The sequence below is a fragment of the Lepisma saccharinum genome, chromosome 27 (genome assembly GCF_977018435.1).
Source record: "Lepisma saccharinum chromosome 27, izLepSacc3.1, whole genome shotgun sequence".
In the NCBI taxonomy this organism is placed as follows: domain Eukaryota; kingdom Metazoa; phylum Arthropoda; class Insecta; order Zygentoma; family Lepismatidae; genus Lepisma; species Lepisma saccharinum.
This window is the reverse complement of record NC_139255.1, coordinates 9,554,753-9,575,406: the sequence shown is the minus strand read 5'-3', so window position 1 is coordinate 9,575,406 and position 20,654 is coordinate 9,554,753. Positions and strand designations below refer to the sequence as shown.

General features: G+C 38.1%; 1 protein-coding gene across 1 annotated transcript in view; it reads right to left on the bottom strand.

Annotated features, from left to right (window-relative positions):
- The window catches only part of LOC145980075 (glutamate-gated chloride channel-like), a 70,823-nt gene that overhangs the window by 17,424 nt on the left and 32,745 nt on the right, over positions 1–20,654 (bottom strand). The window contains exons 4-5 of the mRNA XM_083113068.1: positions 11,557–11,626; positions 7,599–7,752 (exon numbers count right to left, since the gene is read on the bottom strand). Of these exons, the coding sequence (XP_082969194.1) occupies positions 7,599–7,752; positions 11,557–11,626 (224 nt within the window). The remainder of the gene's footprint in view (positions 1–7,598; positions 7,753–11,556; positions 11,627–20,654) is intronic.

The window sequence follows — 20,654 nt, the reverse complement described above, 5'->3', positions numbered from 1 at the left end:
CTTCCCGTTTCGCGGAATACCCTTTCGCCGAATATTTTGAAGGGAGGGAATTTTCCCATCTCTTGGAAATTTCAGACGTGTGCGGCCAAAGTACAGAGAAATCCATGAGTATTTGCCGTGAAAATTGTCCATCACCATGTTCCTGCAATACCCACTAAGATCTTCAAAAATTAAAAGAAAACTCAAAACAAGCTGTTGACAACTTCTGCACCAGCATACATAAAAGAACCATCGCTTAAAAATACATAGGATGTGAGATAAAAATTGATGAAAATAGTAATTGACAATTTGCACGATAATACTCATGGATCCCACTGTACAATATGGCGATAGATACCTAGAATATGGAAGTATTATTTGCGGATTTGAAGAAAGCATGATGGAGTGAATTGGGTGAAACTTATAGAGATGCTGAATGAGATCGGTGCAGTTGTGGAAGAGTGGAGACATAAACAATCTGTTTCATGAAATGCTGGATTAAACTGCGAGTAGAAGAAATGACAGGGGGAAGTGAAATTAGGAGAGAAGCACAACAAAGATGCTTCCTATCACCTGCATTATTAAACACCTACTTAAAGAACTGCTTCCAGAATAGGGAAGGGATAATAATAGGAAGAAGAAGAACTAAATATATAAGATTAGTGGACAACGTGGCTTTATTAGAACAGGACTTAAGGACTGTGAAAACTTAAGTGCCCACTTAAGCATTCAGGGTGAAACTGCCTTTAATCTGACGTCAGAAGATGAAACGGGCGCTTGACAGAGAAGGTGTTTGACTTACATGCGATAATTGAGATCCATAAACTGCCTTTACCGGCAGCCACGTGATAGAGAATCAATCACCTGATCAATCGATCCTTAGTTAGGTATAATTAATATTATTTTTTCTGTTATATAACTTTTCTATTGCAGAGAGCATGTTGGGCTTTGCCTGCACACTTCACACTTAAGGACAAAGCATACCTATAGGTAGAATACTAGTTGGGTGATCGTCGTAATGGGCAAATTGTCAGTTCATCAATTTCAACAATAGTTTCCTTATTCTCTCCGTCATAAAGAGACGAATCTCCCCCACCCAGACCCACACGCACACACATTCTCAGGAGCAGAGGAGTAACCACGAATGTTTGTCTAGGAGGGCAAGTATCAGGATAAAAAGTACCAATAATAATAATGATAATAACAATAATAAACATAATTACTTTTTACATTAACATATAACTTTTAATACTTAACTATATATACAACATATAGTATTTAAATACATTACACAATCAATTCATCCATCTCATAATAAACCTACAGCAATAATTACATAAGTTGCCTCTCAAATATGCACACTCCTTTTCCTCAAAACAATTGTTCATGCATTTAAAACAATTGAATTCAGAGAAGTCTTACTTCTCTCTAGTAATTTACAAAGCATTTCGGAAAAGTACCATATATTGCGAGCGAAGCGAAAAAGAAAATTTTACGAAAAGCGTTTTTATTGCTTAAAATTTGAAATTGGGGGCGGTAATTACCCCCTGCAGGCCGTCAATGTTTGCCCCCCCTTCCCGCTCTAGATCTCATCTCCGTTCAATGTTGGGGGCAATGCTCCTCTGCTCACCCTGTGGTTGCGCCATTGCTCACGAGCTTTCAATCACATAAACTACGGACTTAGTAACTTACTGAAGTCAGGTTGTTGTACCCAAGACAATTTCTAATGAAACTGTATCTGTCTAAAATAAATGCAGTCTTCTTAGAATGGCTTGTTAATATTGAAAATCCTAGTCTATGCTTCGAGAGCATTAAGAATCCCTGCTGGTCTTTGCTTTATTAGGTGTATTATAAGGCAGTGGTTCCCAAAGTGGGCGCCGTGGCTGGCTAACAGGCGGCCGCGAAATGTTTCAATATTTTCACTGACATGATATAGTTGATCCAAATATGTGCTTGTTTAGTATTTTTTTTTACATATAAAATGTTTCTGAATTTGAAATATGTGTTTATTTTTTAACTTATGGCAAGCAACCTAATTACAATAACTGAGCGTTGCAAGTGTTAGATAGGACTACATTGCGACTTGGGCACCGCGGGAAAAATCTTGACATGGTAAGGGCGTCGTGAAACGAATAAGTTTGGGAACCCCTGTGCAGATAAATGACTAGTACTCGCATGTGCCAGAAATAGTGTGGATCGAGGCGCCATATTGTTATTATAATATTAATAATAATAATAATAATAATAATAATAATAATAATAATAATACGAAAAATTATTGTGTGGGATCGGGCCCCACGTGCCCATTTAAGCTGGCGCTACTTGCCCAATAGCAGTCAGTGATATATTGATGACAAGTGCAAGCCGGATCCCGAATGTTCCAGAAACGATGCTAGCAGAGTGCAAATGAAAATATAGACATTGCTTTTGTGCAAAATGTAAACAGAAAGGTGATCTGTGTTTAGTGAATACCATGTACGTTAATGTGGTACTGAAACTTACAACAAGAGATGACAAGTAAGTGAATGCAGTGAAATAACATGAAAACAAAACCTGCTTCTAACTGGATAAATGTCGAAATTTCCGATTTTGCATAATCTTAGATTAATCAGATTAATGTTAGAATGGTTTTCATTACATTGCCTATATACCTATTTGTTAACCAACAAAACAACATTTATTTAAATTATAACTTCATGTTATATAAACTACATGAAATACATTTACCAAAGACAAAAGACAATCTCTCTGCAACTCGACTTGTTCACAGTATCTCTTCTAAAATCTTTTATCTTCTTCCTAACTTCTATCAATTCTCCCCCTCTAACAAAAAAAAAATCATTCATAGGTCTTGTTACCAAAGGTAAGTTGTAGTCTATCCGGCTCCTTCTTGGATCTAGAAGATCTTCGAAATTCTCTGTTATCTATGTTCCTCGCTTCTGCAGGTACAGTTGCCTCTGGTTCCACATGTCCTGGTGCTGCCTCTCTATACCTTGGAAACGTCCAAAAATCATCCAACTCCTCTTTCTTCTCAACCTCCCGTCTCTGAACTTTATAGTTGTTCTTAAGCTTTCTCACCTGATGTCTGTGCACTCTTTTTGTCAATCCATTTCCGAGTTTCACTTCTAAAAGCCTTGCTCCTACTCTCTTAATCACATGGGCTCTTAATCACATGGGCTTTTATAAATTTAGGCACTAAGGATGGGAATTTTTTATCCAAACTATCTCTCCTGATCTTGGCATCCAAGATTCTGCCTCAAATTTATTATTGTCTATCTTTTCATCTATTTGGCAATTTGGTAAGTTGAATATGCTTCTCGGCTGATAACTCAAAACTCTTTCTGCTGGAGACATTCCTAATCGTTGCCACTTCGAAAATCTTAGATAGTATAAAATACTATCTATTATTTTTTTCCAGTCAATTCTACGTCCCTCATTTCTACTTTGAAAATATTTCTTTCTTTATAAGCCTTTAACAGTTTGCACCCACCTTTCCGCTAAACCATTACTTTCCGGATTCCAAGGCGGTGAATGTACCAACCTTATTCCATGCTTTTCACAAACTTTCTCAAATTGATTACTCCTGAAAGGTGGTCCATTATCTGACACAATAACAGAAGGGTAACCAAAGATCTGGAAATTTTTGTTTAAACATTCTATTGTTTCTTCTGTTGTCGATCGCACCTGCCATATTTCTGTCCATCTAGAGCAATGAATAGCAAAAATTTCCTTCCTCCGTATTCAAAAAAATCAACGTGTATTCTTTGAAAAGGAATCTCTGTTTGTTTCCATCCGACATATTTGCTTTTGGATGTACTTCTTTGAAAACTATTGCATTCTACACATTGATTTCCCAATCTGTCAAGATCCTCGTCTATTAAATGCCACCAGTAGAATTCTCTAGCCATCATCTTCATTTTAGGTGTACCTACATGTTCTGCATGTAACAGTCTCAACACTGTTTCCCTGCATTCTTTCGGAATTACTATACGTCTTCCCCACATAAGGCATCCTTTGTTCATGGTTATTTCATTTTTCCTTCTATAATAATGTAAGATCACAGTATTTTGAAACTCTTTTGGAAGTAAATTAGGCCACCCAACATCAACCCATTGTACAACTTTTTGTAAAATGTTATCTTCTTTTGTTTTCTTTACTATGTTATCTAACAGTAGAGGTTCAATTTCAAAGGTGTCAATATCATTTAAAGATTCCTCAGCATCCCCTGTGTCTTCCTCTATTGGCAATCTAGATAAAAAAATCTGCTACATCTACACGTTTTGTGTAAACAATTGTGTACGAGTATTATGATAATAACAAGGCCCATCTCTGTAAACGTGAACATGCTAACGATGGAATTTCTGCTGCCTCGCCAAAAATATATTTTACAGGTAAAGAATCACTATAGACTATGAAATGCTTTCCATAAAGATATTTATGAAATTTCTTTATGCCCGTCACTAAAGCTAACGCTTCCCTTTCAAATTGGCAATAATTTATCTCTGATGGCGCTAGTGTCGCCGAAGTTCAGGCAACTGTTTTCAATTCACCCTCAATCTTATTACACAACTGAGCCCCAACTCCTACACCACTTCCATCCACAATCAATACAATATCTTGATCTGGATTGTATGGAGTTAATATCTCAGCTTTTCGCAATGCTTCTTTCGATTCAAGAAATTCAGCTTTATGTCGATCTGTCCACGACCACACTGCTCCTTTCTTTAGCAAATCATGTTCAATCCATTGTTCTTTGGAAAATAATCTGTGCACTGCAGCTTAAACTCATTGGTAACCTGTTATAAGTGAACAATCCCCATTTAGAATTGAGAACCAACAACTTTTTAGCACTCTCGTCGAGTAATAATTGAAGATATGCTTTAGTCAGGTCCAATACTACATACGTGTCTGCATTCACTAAAGAATTAAGTAAATCATCCACTCGTGGCAAAGGATAAGTTACTTTTTCTACCACTTTATTGACGGTTACCTTAAAATCAGAACACAGCCGTAGATCACCATTATTTTTCTTTACTACCACTAAAGGTGTACCCCAATCAGAATACTGAATAGGTGACAAAACTCCCAATTGAACTAAATTATCCAATTCAGCCTTTACTTTCGGTTGTAAACTGTATGGAACCTCGTATGCTTTTTTTGAATATCGGAACTGTTCCCTCCTTGATTGGTATTGTAGCTTTAAATTGCTTAATAGACTCACAAATATTACCAGAAAAAACTTCTTTGTACTTATTTATTAAGTAGTCAACTTTCTGATTATTAAAAGTTAGTTGCTTAGATACTGTTAACAAAGAAGTGTCCCTAGAAATCCTTAACTAAAACCAAGATTTCCAATCTGGCCATAATTCATCCAACCAGGTCCTTCCTAAAATAGGTGTTTTCAATTTATTTCGGGAAATGTACAAGAGCATTTTTAATCCTCCATTTTCTAACTGCACATCCAGCATAACTCTCCCTACTATTGGTAGTGGTCTCCCATCTGCATTCCGTAAAGTGAGAACACTTTTTATAACTGGAATGTTCCTAAAATTCGTTGTAGGGAATTCCTCATCCCAAACAGACACTGCTGCACCCGTACCCACTTCGAATTGGACCTCTTTGCCATTGCACATCAACCTAACCAAACAATTATCAGCTTCACTTCTAGAGCTACTCATTTCAACATCCGATTTTGTACATATAATTGATTTTTATGTACCTTAATCCGATGTGAAGGTTCACTTGAATTGTCATTAAGACTCAATAAGTCTAACCTACTTTTCTTATTACCGTACACTGGTTGTTTAATTTCCACATGTAAAGTAAAGTAAAGTAAAGTGCTCCCCTGTGCTTAGCACCACGCCATGAAGGCGTATAAGGGGTGTGGGGGTAACGCCCCACACTTTCTTGATCCGGTCATGAGTGGGGGTGATGTGATCAGCATCACGCCCCTGACCGCCTTTACCCCCCAGGGTTTCCCCCAGGTACCCATGTTATTCGACGCTGGGTGGGCGCCGGGGCCGCCCGGGATCTATAGCATGGTAGTCAGACGCGTTACCGACTGAGCCACCGCGGCCACCTTAATTTCCACATGTACGCCGTTTAACAACAAAGGCTTCATAGATGTATCAACATCATGTCTCACCTTAGTTGAAGCTTCCTTCCTAAAAACATTGCTATTTTTATTCTTACAGCACTGCTGAAAATGACCTTTTAATCCACATTCAGAAAAATGCACATTCCAAGCTGGACATTTCTACTTTCCGTGTACATTATTACACCTTGAACATTTAAAAGCAGCTTTCTTACTTTGCTGACTGACTATTCTGTCTTTTTGTACATGATGTACATTACAGAATACCGTATTATCTTTTTGATAAAACAACCTCACATCTTGCTCTACCATTTCCATGGTTGATGATAAAGATACTGCTTTTACAAAATCAAGCTCTGCTTCAGCTAATAATTTCTTTCTTGTTACTTCACTATGTATGCCAAAAAGTAATTGGTCTCTCATCATTTAATTAAGAAACGTACCAAATGAAGAATTAGCTGCTTGATGCTTCAAACATGTTACAAATTCAGATAACGTTTGCCCTTCCTGTTGTCTCAACAAAAAAAAACTTATACCTTTCAGCTATGACATTTCTTTTAGGCCTGAAATGGGTTAGCAATAAAGAACATAAATCTTCATATGACTTTTGTGAAACTTTTGCTGGTGCCACTAAATCCCTTAGTATATCGTACAATCTTCCGCCAGCTACGTAAATTAATGTACAAATTATTTTATCTGCTGCAATATTATTTGCCAAACAGAATTGGTCAAATCTTTCAATTTATGGTTGAATATTGCCACGTTCTACATCGAACTGTTCAAGAAAGTGTACATGATTACTAACCTCCATTATTCATAGCTTCTTATTCATAATAAGACTAATCTTCTTATACACATTATTCTTATTACCTTCGTTCCATTTTTATCCTTGTCGCCAATTGTAATGATCTTCAATTAGGCCAAACGTTAACGAACAAAACAACATTTATTTAACTTATAACTTCATGTTATATAAACTACATGAAATACATTTACCCAAGACAAAATACAATCTCTCTGCAACTCGACTTGTTCACAGTATCTCTTCTGAAATCTTTTATCTTTTTGTTAACTTCTATCAGAACCCGGGACCAATTGGCCATGATAGAATCAGGTTAGCTCCAAGGGGTGGGGGGGGGGGCATATTTGTGTGGGCCAAGCTGAGGTCCGCCATATTGAATTCAACTCCAAGATTTTAAATGGAAAGTTGGTGATGTGATATCACAAAAATCAGGGTATAATGCCACGTGAAATGCAATGGTGAAGGTTTTCTCGACGTATCTTGAACCAGGAAAAATGTTAACGCATGTCTTCCACTTATGAAATTTGCTCAATATTTTGTCACTGTTCCTTTACGAACACTCGCGGACGTTTCTCTCACTCAAGTGCAACATAGCACGTTTGACAGCATCGGCATCGAAAGCAGCAACTAACTATTCGTGAATAAAATCATAAGCACTTCCTTGAAATCAATCTTTACATAGAAGAGTTATTCTTAGAAAACTACTACTCATTGTGGACATACCTGACGCTGTAAAGTACCTTCCCATCAGGGTAAATCCTCACAAGACGGTTTGGAACCATAATGTCATGAAAGTGCCCTTCTTTCTCGTTCGAAACAAACAGATCCGGAGTCCATATCATGTCGGCAGAAGTCAAAAGAAGATACTTGATTTGACCTGAAAAATACAAATATTTATATATTTCATAACCTGACTCGAGAAGTAAGTATGTATATACGTATAACTTATGAAAATAATCTCCTGTTAAGTTTATACACTTTCAGTTACTAGTATAAAACAAAATGACAGTTTTGTTTTATGTCATTTTGATTGAACACTCTTAGTCTAAAATCTTTGGAACTATTTCTTTATTCTGTGCAACTGGACAAGCGACTTAACAAGGATTCTTTCTCCACCACTTACACCTTGCAATATTTATTTTACCTCCCCCCCCCCACTTAAGAATATAGTAGCCATATTGGGAACCAAAATATGTACATTAATTTTGCAATAGTAAAATTATTTACGAATCAAATATTTTATTCGAACCATCATTGTAAAAGCATGAGCCCAGATAATTATAAGCGAATACTCAACATTATCTTAAAGTATATTTATTGTTGTGATTGAGAAAAGTATTATCTTAATGCATTAAGTGCAAGAATTGTCGATAGTTAAAGCACAAAGGATAACAATTGTTATTTTATTTTAACACATTAACTGCCATATGTGTTGTATTTAACTGATGTTAGTTTTAAGCCCGGAGTCTCGTGAAGCGTATTTAACTCACACGCAGTGCCGGATCTACAAATCTTGGGCCCCCTTGCAAAATATTCCCAAAGGCCCCCTCTACCTACCTACACACACACACACACACATACATACATACACGTATATAATGTATGTGTGTGTGTGTGTGTGTGTGTGTGTGTAATTCTTGATCTCTTGTTGACAAAGTCATATATAAGGGCCTAGAGGATGATTCGAAATATCATGAACACCCCCTATAAAAAGTAAAGGAGTTAGACTGGGTACAATTGATCATGATTATAGGCCGTATTTTAAAGTGAAAAAAATTACTCTAAAAGGGACATGAAAGGGAAAATTATTGCCAAAAATATGAAATGAAGAAGGACTATAGTTTATTTTTGCACTCCACTAAAAATATTATTTTAAATGAAAGCAAAATATGTACCATTCATATATAAAAGGAATACATTAAATTACACATGAAGTAAAGTGATAAATGAAAAATGCATTCATGGAGGGAAGGTAAGGTAAAAGACGCTTGATATTTCTTTCCTCTAAGCTGCACCAAATAGACAATGTTGAATGTTTTGTTCCGGAAAAATACAGTCGTACAATATTTTAATATCTTGTCAATAAAGGGATCAAGGAAGATGTTTTAAAAAGGGAAAAAAAGGAATGTGGACTGAAAAAGAGGGAAAAGGGAAATCAAAACCAAGCAATCTTGTTGGTGGAAGATAATTATCATCACTGTAGTTATACAACATGAACCGTGTTGAAAAAAAATGGACTTCCCTTTAAAATCCGGTCTCTACTCATGATAGAAACAGGTTGGGCTTATGGGGAACCAGGTTGGTGTGTTCCAAGCAAACGTCCGCCATATTGAATTCATCTTAAAATGTTTAAACGGGAAAGGGGTGATGTGGTATATGACACTGTTTTCTCACACCTGGAAAATGAGACATGTGTTATAATCATGCAGTCTTATGATTAAAGATAGATTGAAAAAACCTTCACCACTGCATTTCTCGTGAAATTCTAGCCTGATTTAATTCTAGTCTGACTGCCAGGCAGGAAACCGGGGTGGGTGATATAAGATGGGTATTTTTCCGGCTTTGTCCCAGCATAAAACGGCTCTAGGGCCCACCACTCTCAAATGAAATGGTACCCGGGGAGGATAAAGGCGGCTGGAGCGTGGTGCTGATCTCATCACCTCCAAGATGGCCGACATCGAAAATATGTGAGACCAACATACCCTAAATGTGCCTTCAAGGCACGGTGCTATATGCACAGGGAGCTTTACCTTTTCCTGTATATATTGTATTCGATTCCGTACCCCTGAGTAAATACGTTTATTTTTTACATACGCATATAAGAACCCTGTACTATACCAATGGCTGAGGACCCCTAAAGTATTACTTGTCTCCGCGCGGGGTTTTGCGGCTTGTAGATCCGGCGCTGCTCACACGTCTCTTTAGCTTGTGAGCCTCGTGGCAACTCGCACTACCATGCTTCTCACATGCCACAAGAAGAGTGCTCCCATTTACAAAAAAAAGTTTGCAGTTGGTTCGTGAAAATCTTATTTACTGGTGCATACTTAAATCTGACAAGTACAGAAAAAAAAGTTTTCCTCGTGAACTGTTTTCAAGTTTTTTCGATTGTGCGTTTGGCCTTGATTTTTTTCTGGCCAGCTCCTCGAACGATATCGCTACAAGAGTATACTGGAGAGTCATGTTGCAAATTGCAAATAACAAAAGACTCAATGCTCAGAAAAAATCAATAAGTATGCTGTTGTAACTCACGTGGCATGAGGCGTAATAATTGATTATGTACCCTGTCCCAGCTGACTGTAGAGCAGGGCCGCACATAGCGGCAGAGGAAGTTGGAGGGAAATCGAGTGATGAAAGCGCAGCGTTGCCAACTGTACGTTGTGATCGTACATGTACGGACGTACGGTCCAGATCTTAGTCCGTACGCTAAATGTACGGCTGGTCAAAATTTTCTCTTGCATTTTTATCCCTAATATTTCCGTAAGATAGTCAGTCTTAAACCAAGCGTACGGACGGACAAAAAATAGCTATATTCCTTTCCTCTGCAGTAAGAAAACGCGAACGCGTTCTGTGCGCATGTTGAAGTGTGTGCGCCTCGTCCAATGAACCCGCGGAGGGGAGGGGCATCCACGGGAGGGGGCTCATTCGCGGTCCAGTTGTTCCGTAGTAAACATGTCAGCTCGCAAGTCTAGGGAAACTCTGCATTCAGGAGAGCGCCTCATAGTGTTGAATGTGTTCGAGAAACACAGTGTTTCGACAGTGTTTGTAACACATGGCTTTGTTGTTTTTTTACAAATGTTTAAAACAAAGTGTTTGAAACATATTTTTCAGACTTGTTTAAAACACATTTTGATACATGATGTTTCATAGTTTGTGGTTATTTGCATGTTTTTTGAAAATGTATGTTTAAATTTGTTTTAATTTTTTTCTGTTCTTCGTAGCATCAAAAGACAAATAAACGTGCAATATTATTTGTTATTTGTGTAAAACAATACACTGGCCATTGTTAAGAATAAATGAAGAAATTGGCAGCAGAAATCGTTTTGCTTTACTGCCGTTACACCGCGCAGCACTTCGTTGCTTTCATCCCGCACCTTTCTCCACCTAGTCTGGCCCCGCCCACAAGTTTTCCCCTCTGCGCGTCGCTACTCCAGAGAATCCGGAAAAGCAGTATACAGTCCGTTTTCATGTGCGTACGGTATTATCGCTTTCAAAATTTGCAACGTTGCAGAACGAAGCTGGGAAATCGGGTAACTCCCGTCTCCCATTACGCAATCCCGTTTCCCTCCCTGTTCATTGGTGGAGCCGTTTTGCGTCACTACTTGCGCAGAGACTTGATCTCGTTCGCCTGGTCTACAGTTAGGTGATAAAGGGTTTAGCGCTGCGTGAGTTACACATATCTCACGCACATAAAATAATTGAATATAAGGACTTTTCATCTAATCAAGAAACATATTGCTTTTAACGTTTTTAATATATTCTCGTAATAAAATATCGTGGCCCAAACGAAAAAAAGTTTATTCCACTGTGACAGTGAATGTGTTAAACTTCTGTTATATATATATATATATTATAAAATACCCACAAAACTCACAGATATTCCGAGAGAATGGGAATGATATCTCTCTTAAAATATGTATGGGGGGACACACATTAATTGGTTAATCGTAAATATAGTACAAACCATTTCTGTCATTATACATGAGTCTTTTATCATACCACTGCTGCCTCAGAGTGACGGCTACTACATAGTCCTGAAAGAGGAGAAAGATTACGTAAGAAACATAATCGACACAATAACAATATCAACATGTTAATTTGATATTCATGATGACGCGATATTGAAGATGAATGAAAAGTTTAGTATATGAAAGTAAAAAAAATATTTAAGATATGACTTCACCTAAAATTTATAACTGAAATGATATGTTGTAATTATAAATTAATGTACTTTGTGAAAAATTAAGGTATAGCATATGGAACGAGCAGATTGTGTATTGGAACAGACTAATGAACGGGCCATGTGATAATATATTACAAAATGGCGCTGTTATTTGTTGTGTCGGGGGAGGCATGTCAAATTCTTGAGATAATGTCTCTGGTTGATTCTCAGGTATTGTCATATCCACCTTATCGGTGTCGGCGGTTTGGGGGGCGTAGGGGGTAGTTGCCCCCAATTGTTTCCACTTTTTACCCCCTAAGTTTTGGCACCAAGTCGCTGCTACTGCACCTTACTCTTGTGATCATCACAGAGAGCTTTTCAGTTGTATATTTTCTGCTTGAACAATTTATAAAGTGAACAAATATTATGCATTTGTCTGAATATTAAAATTACTTAAGTACTAAAATGTACAATAATCGAAAATCGTGATTTTTGCGAGAGTATCCTGGGTTGGCGCATTTCTATTGAATGTTTGTCTTTTATTTCTGGACCAAGATTATTCATATTGCAGTACGGTAATATTACATAGATCTTTCAACCTGAGAAATGTACATTTTTATCTTTGTAGTTTTTTTTACTGCCCGATAAGGCTAGATTATATATTACCAGGCATACATGAACAAGTATATCGATAAAATGGATATTCCGTAACGTTTGTAAATAATTCACCTTTCGGCTTGCAAACTTCGTATTTGTAATTTGAAACTTTCTCCAATGTTACGTACATAAACAACTTTTGTTGATGTTCGATTATTTTGATGCAGTAGATAAGTGGTGGAAACCAATAAAATTGAAATGACTTCAAATTAGAATTTGGTATGTCTTCAGTTCTAGAAAATTCGAAACCTCACACATTCACTAGTTTCTGAGATGTTGACAGGATATTTTAGATCAACTACTGTCCGTTCGGGTTCCAGAAGTGTTAAGAAAACGAAGAGGGGAAATATGAAGATAGTCTGTCTTGATGTACGCGAGATTTTGTTTCCTTATTGACTCTGTGGGTTTTGAAAATTGTAAATAAATTATATCTAAATGCAATTTTGCCTAAATAACGATTACTAGAATTGGTTGAGAAGAGACGTCAGATGAATTTTTAACAAGTAATTCCTCGAACGTCTTGCGTGACACTTTTGCAAGCACAACTAAATCATTGAGAATATCAGCTACGAAAATTAATGGATACATACTATTTATGAAACAATATAGGTCAGATCTTTCAATTTAACTTCGAAGATTGCCACACTCCACATCAAACTGATTCAATTCAGTTGGTGTTTTTTTAAAGTTCACTTTATGCACAGTAAGGATAATCGGGACTGGACCTACAGTTTAATGTGGAATCGGAACCACTATGTGCCTCCACCGGGTGTCGAAACCGGGACCCCTTGATTTACCACATCAAACTGTTCAAAAACCCTCACGTGACTACTAACCATAATTAATAGTTAAATCTTCATTATCATCATGGATATTTTAATCCTCTCTTTCCTCGTCATAATATCACTGCAAAACTGTACGTCGGCATTATTTATTACAGCTCCACGTTGCAATTTTCATGAACGACGTGGTCAATAACAAAACACAATCTACATCAGCACACACTATCTTCACATTTCCTTCTTTGTCTAACAGCTGTGTCCACGTCTTACCAATAACATGGGCTCAGTCCGAAAGTTCCAATAAGCAGTTTTGAAGTATGGTGTTGTCGGAAGTTACGTCACCTAGTGCAGTTCGAAAGGGCCAAGTAAATGAGCAATCGAGACCCCAGGACGGAGCACGCCAAGTTGCAGGCTTGAATACTTGATGTTAATTTGTTTGAAATCATGAAAGTTGAAAGGCAGCTAGATGTTGGTTGTACTTCTTGTAATGTATGGGGGGAAAATGTAAGAACTACTTAAAATGCTATGTGATTTCCATGGTGAAAAACAAGTGTTTAAAAGTAGGGGAAAATAATGTGTTCGTAGTTTTATCTACTAATCGTGTTTGGCGCTATAGTCAAAGTGCAATTCGAAAGATTTTCGATTTCGGTCCTGGGTTTAAAGACTGAGCTGTGAGACCATCATCGAAATATGCACGCTTGCTGTCTTCCACCATTCAGGCACGGCCATGGAAGGACAGATCGAGTAAATTTAAGTTGTTCTGGTAGTTCTAAGATAATGATAGCATTGAACTGTACACATAACTGTAACGCTCGGTGCAACGCTGATCAGCCACGAAAGCTGAAGCCACTTTTGCGATTCGTTCCTCCTGTTCACAAGGAGCCTCCCCGATTGCGCAGTGGTTGCGTCGTCGCCTTGTAATCAAGGGGTCCCGGGTTCGATATCCGGTGGAGGCACATAGTAGTTCGGATTCCACTTTAAACTGTAGGTCTAGTCCCGATTAGCCTTTCTGTGCATAAAGTAGAATATAAAAAACTCAATGTCCACAAGGGAAGGAACGTAGTTCTCCTGCAGCTTCCGTTTGTCTTTAAGCTTCTTGCATCCCTATAAAGCACAATCAAATATAATATAGTCACATTTGTGCATTAACAATTGAAAATAAATGTCTTCTTAACTATTTGTTATCCGAATTAGTAGATGCCGTAGATTATTTCACGTAATTTTTTATACTATTAAATGGGGTTACCAAGTTAATGTTTTGATTATACTGATAGTCCATGAATTGCGTGTCACTTTTCCATTTGGTGTGAAATTTCCCTAAGGAAGATTTCAGACCGGAGAATTTACACCGAAGCGACAAGCAACGCGAGCACTTTCAGTCACAAGCAAAACGTTCACCGCGCATACGCGAATAACAGACCGGTCCGACACAATGCATACTATAGAGAAAACGACCCAGTCTGAGCCACACGCAAGCGACGAGCAGTTGTCGGCTGATGCTTCAGTCTGATTGAGAGATTGATATGGGTTATCATACCTTGCATTTCTGTCACTTTTGGCTAATCGCGAAGATGAGGATGAATGATGATACGATGAAATTGATGATAGGACACTGTAACGAACACCAATGCTAACCACTACACCACACCACACTACACCACAGTTGTCGGCTTGCTTCAGTATGAAATCTCTCTTAGACTGAAAGGGCCCTTGTTGGTTGTCGCATGCCACTACGGTGTGATTTCCCCGTGTCAATTGTCACTTTTCACCTGCCAATTGTCGTTTCCCCTAGGGAGCTTTCAGACTGAAGCGACAAGCGACACACGAACGGCGACTTATTACGTATGGTTTCTTTTAATGATGGTGTGATATAAAAGGTGAATCATTGCTTGATAATGTATTCTAATACGCTTGCTTTCATCTGAGTTTTTGTTTTTAAAGTCCACTTTCTGAACAGATAGGCTAATCGGGACTGGACCTACAGTTTAAGGTGGGATCCGAATCAACATGTGAATCTACCGGTACTATTAATGTAAAATTCGTCTTATGGACTGGCATGAATGGCTTCACTTTTGTCCTATAAAGCAGTCTAGACCTACGACAGTTTAATGGCAGCTGCGGAATCCTCAATTTTAATCAACTTTTACTAGGAGTCTCTTAAAAATACATTCTAACGTTACTTTAATCTCAAATACGGCAGCCATTTCACCTTACTGCTACTCGCACGTACGCAACCACACCCTGACGATACTATCTCTGTTGCAAGCACAGAATACTAGGGCATGCTCCTGCGCATGCTCAACTTCATCAGTGTTTCCAACCCCGGGTAAAAAAAATTATCGGTCCTTTTTTTTTACATGCCCCTCGTATACAGTACGTGACGTACTACTTTTTCATGTTTTCTAATCAATTATGGTTTGGTTTTATAACAATAAGTCGTAACAATATGTTTAAGTCGTAACAATATGTTTGCTGCCATAGAAAAATTTGCTTTCCTCAGCTTTTCTTCTCATCTGACCTATCGAAAGAATGGTTTCACTTTTGCGCCCTAAGGCGATTCAGAAAAATTGGAACAAACTTCAGGAGTTGATTCCTGACAGGACTAGAAGCAAAAACGTTTATGTGAATATATGTCCGGAAATACATATGTTCCAAGACAGATGGCACTACCCGTCGCCATGCAGGAAGTCCCTCGTATAAGAGAATTAGTTGCTTAACATTCGGAAAGGAATGCATTTGATTGGCTATTTTTTTAAACGGACCAAATTTTACGACTCCAGGTTCTCAAAATGATAATGTTAGGCAACTCAAGCTCTCGCCACGAAAATAGTCCAGTCAAGGTCACGCTACCAACCTACAGTGTTGCCAATAAGCAACAATTTGAACCGATTGAATCAACCGCATACTTACAACGCTCGAAGTGTCGACTGAGCAGCTTAAAAGAAGTGTGTTAACCCTTGAGAGCCAGGGGTGTGAAGGAGGCAAGGGAAGCTCCAACCTTGACTGGACTGTTTTCGTGGCGAGAGCTTTAGTACTCTTATGAGGGACTCCTAGCATGACAACAGTTGGTGCCATCTATCTCAGAACACATGCATTTTAGAACATATGTTCAGATATAAACTTTTTTTTGCTCCTAGTCCTGTCAGAAATCAACTCCTGAGGTTTGTTCCCATTGTTCAGGATTGTGGGTGAAACATACGAACGAACGAAAGGAACGGTTCTCAAATACCCCTCCCCTCTATTGTTTTCCGTACATCATGAGATTTATGAACTAACAGAACAACTAACAACCGTAGTTGGAGGACGAAGTTCTTTTACCTTGGAGTTAGACGACATCAACTTCAGGATAAATGGCATTTCTCCACATTCATATTATGAGTAAGTAAAAAATTATCATGTACTTGAACACTTTTTCAGTTTTAGTAGTAGAATGCGCACATTAATTCCAAAAGAAGTGGCACGTGATTTTCATTGGGCTGTTTGGCTAACTCTTTATATCATCTGCGTAGAATTCTACGCCAGCTGGATAACTTTGTTTCTCTCTTGCCCAATCTTGGTTGGTTGATTTGGTTTTTTCAGTCCACTCTATGCACAGTATGGATAATCTGGACTGGACCTACAGTTTAAAGTGGGATCCGAACCACTATGTTTCTTCACGAGGAATAGAACACGGGACACCTTGATTATAAGGCGACAACGCTATCATTGCACCATTGGGGAGGCTCTCTTGTTCGATATTGTTTCACTTCATGAACAGAAGATGTATGTTAAAATGTTTAGGGTGTTGTGTGTAAATTGCCGGTCTCGAAAGTCAGAAAACTGTAGAGATGGGAATCAATGCGTTGGCAAATAAAACTGGCTTTAGACGAAAGTATTTCCTTTAACATTTTTGCTAGCATAAATACTACGTAAATGCTTACAAAAGTCTTATAACAGATAGTACTTTAAACAAAAGCATTTTGTGGAACATTTCAGTTATCTGTATCAATTACAATGTACAATACATACAGCACGAAAGACACGTCGAGTTACACCGTTATTGCTGTGTGCACAGTGTTTATAATTGAAAGAGCTAAAATACTCATTCATACGTGTACAGCAAACATTGTAAAGTATGTATTTAATCAGCGCCATTCTTCACTACCTAAAACCATTTAATACAAAGCGATATTACTCTCGGTTGAATAGTTATCGTCGTTTAAAAGCGTGAAGTGGTACGTTGCTTTCATCTCACGCGGCCGCCATTACAACGGCACTCGTGACCTAGAGATCGCCTCTGATTGGTTACGCTACGAAAAATGCTACGGACAGAGCCAATCCTTGAGAAATGCCATGAAATATACCATGGCATCTGAAATGCCATAACATTTCTCACTTTACATGGTAGCTTATTGGTCATGACATAAATGTTAAGAAAAATGCTAAGGAAAATGCTTTCATCTAAAGCGGGCCGTACACTCAACGAAAACTTATTAGTCTGCAGCGGACTGTTTGCGGACTGTTTTCCCCAAGGAGGGGCAAGCAAGATATTTTTTTCCAGAGGGGTGCAAAGGAAACATATTTTCCTCCACAATAGTATTTCTCCCCCAAAAACACCCCAGTTTGCAGATTTTATATTTCTGCAACACCCTTCCAATAATAAAAAGGGGGAACCCCCGAAATATGACAAACCTCCACACGAATACATTTCAGGGGTATGCGCTTTTCCTCCTAGCGCCTTTAAAGAAATGTCCTCGGAATTGTGGTTCCCCTGTTTTTCTTGTGTTTTCATGTTGATTTACAATGGTTGATTAATTTTCAATACATGGTGATAAGGATTATTTGCTTGTCTCTCTCTGTAGCTGTTCCGGTGTCCGGGACAAATTCAGATATTTGTATTCACAATATAATTGTGATACATTGCATACATAAGAATAATATATAATATTTATAAAATACGCAAAAAAGGAAAAAAAACCTTCCAATAAATACAAAATATACTGACCGGAATGAAACTAAGTGTGTAATACATATTTTTTGTGACATTCTTCTTTCGGTGGGGCTCCCTTCGCCCCCTCGCCCCCTTCTGCACGTATGAGGGTATTTGTTTTTTGTGTGTGGTTATCGGATTTAGCCGCAGGGGCAGGGGAGTAAATGTCCTCCCAATAGAAATACCTAAGTATAGATAGGTATTGATAACATAACGAACAAAACGCGTTCGTTCAAACTTTTTGTAAATAGTTAGAAAATTAAAGTTTAGCACAAATACATTAGTCGGGACTACATACACAAAACACTACAATATGTCGATACCGGAAATCGAATCAAGGGCTTGTTGGCTACAAGGCAACAGCCTCAACTGATGAAAGCAAAGCGAGGTCTAATTTTTACAATGTTTGTGATAGTTGCGTCTAAGCAAATGTATTCTCAAGTTTATCCCATCTTGTAATCATTGTTAATACAAAAAAACGTAGAGCTACTTATATTTTACAAGAATCTACTAATGCTATCAGATTACAATTAAAGGGTTATTAGGTTTCTTTCCTGATTGAGGTACATTAGGCATATACCATGGTTCAAATTCCACTCTGAAGGTCTATTCCCTATTACATTGTCTGACCACAAATTGAAACAAACCTCTGGAATGGTCTTCATGTCAGTATTGTATATATGAGAAAGAGTGAAGAGAGAGGGAGAGATGAAAAGGGGGAGAGGAATAGGGGCATGGAGAGAGGGGGGAGGCGAGTTGTTTGTAATATTTTGAAAAATCTGCACATTTTACAGCGTGTTCCGTTCAAACCTCCCACATTTCAATTCATCATTGCTAAAAGGTTATGAAACCTAATGGAATGCGAGTGGTACTAGACAAAAGAGAAACTCAAAGAATTCTATTGCATGACCTCCAAGTTCACCATTCTCTTACTATGTAGCGCCACAATCGCATCAAGCACAATGGCGACTCCGCAGTAGCGCGCACAATCTGTATTCTGGAATGCAGAGACCAAATCAATCATTACAGTGGAAAGAAATTACCGGAGAGAATATGGAGGTGAAGCACCTGATAGGAAAACCATTAAGACTTGGTGTTCGAAGTGTTTGGCTTCATTTGTACTCTTACAAGGTGCAAATTGTTCAACAATTGAAGCCAAATGATAAGCCACAACAATAGAAATTCGCTATTGAAATGCTGGATCGTATGGACAGGGATCCTCAACTTCTTGGAAACGTGTTGTTTTCAGACGATGCCACATTCCATTTGTCAGGGTTGTGCTTCACCTCCATATTCTCTCCGGTAATTTCTTTTCACTGTAATGATTGATTTGGTATCTACATACAAGAATACAGATTGCGCGCGCTGCTGGGAAGACGCCATTGTGCTTTATGCGATTGTGGCGCTGCATAGTGAGAGAACGGTAAACTTCGAGGTCATGTTATAAAATTCTTTGAGATTTTCTTTCGTCTAGTACCACTCGCATTCCATTATGTTTCATAATCTTTTAGCAATGGTGAATTGAAATGTGGGAGGTTTGAACGGAGCACGCGGCACTTTCAATGTTAAATTTTATCCTACACTTCCACACAGCATATTCTATGTCCCCTCCCAGAATAAAAACCTAGATCCCCCCATGTTTCATTTGTACTATACATGATTCTCCAACAAAAAAATTGATTGTAGTATTACTCCTAATTTCTGATATTTCATCATACACAGTATTTATGCTATCTGCCTAGTAGCCTAACATGATTTTTAAGTTTGTATGCTTACATCACTATGTAAATCGGAGGATTAAAAAGTAAATGTCTTGCTAGCATATCCCTTACGATATGGTCGCTACAAAAGAGAATTTTACTGTACTGTACTAAGAGATTAGTGTAAGATAGCAGAATAGTCAGAGAGAAATATGTGGTTCATTGTTCCTTGTTTGTGCTAAATTGTTGCATTTATTCAAAACTTTAATTTACATACGTGACAAAGCACAAGAAATAGTGAACCTAGGATTTACATAGAACAGAAACTTAACTACTCTCTGAGGTTCTAAAGCCTTTGCTTAATTGACAGGATGAATGTTCAAGACAGCAATTGACCATACTCGTCGATGTGGATGTATATGAAGGCCCATTTGCACAGCATATGTTTGCAGATACTTTTAAATTGGGTTCAACCAAATTTCTATCCTCATTTGCGTCCAGATTGTTACTTGTTGTGTTCAACTGATGTGATTTATCTTTTCCTATGTTGACGTGACGTGCGTTATATTGTTCTGCTATCTGCGCATTGTATTTCCTTGAGAGGTCAGAAGATTCGTGTTTGCTTCTTTCGTTGCTCTGAAAGGAATTGTGGTTTTTCTTTCCCGCCCATTTGTTGCGCGCTTCTTCAGATTCTGTGATGGTGTCGAGGCTTCTTTGTTTGGTGTTCGCTTGGAAGGTGCCTATCTTTGGAACGTACAGAACTTTCATATTGTCTGTTGCAAACGGAACCAT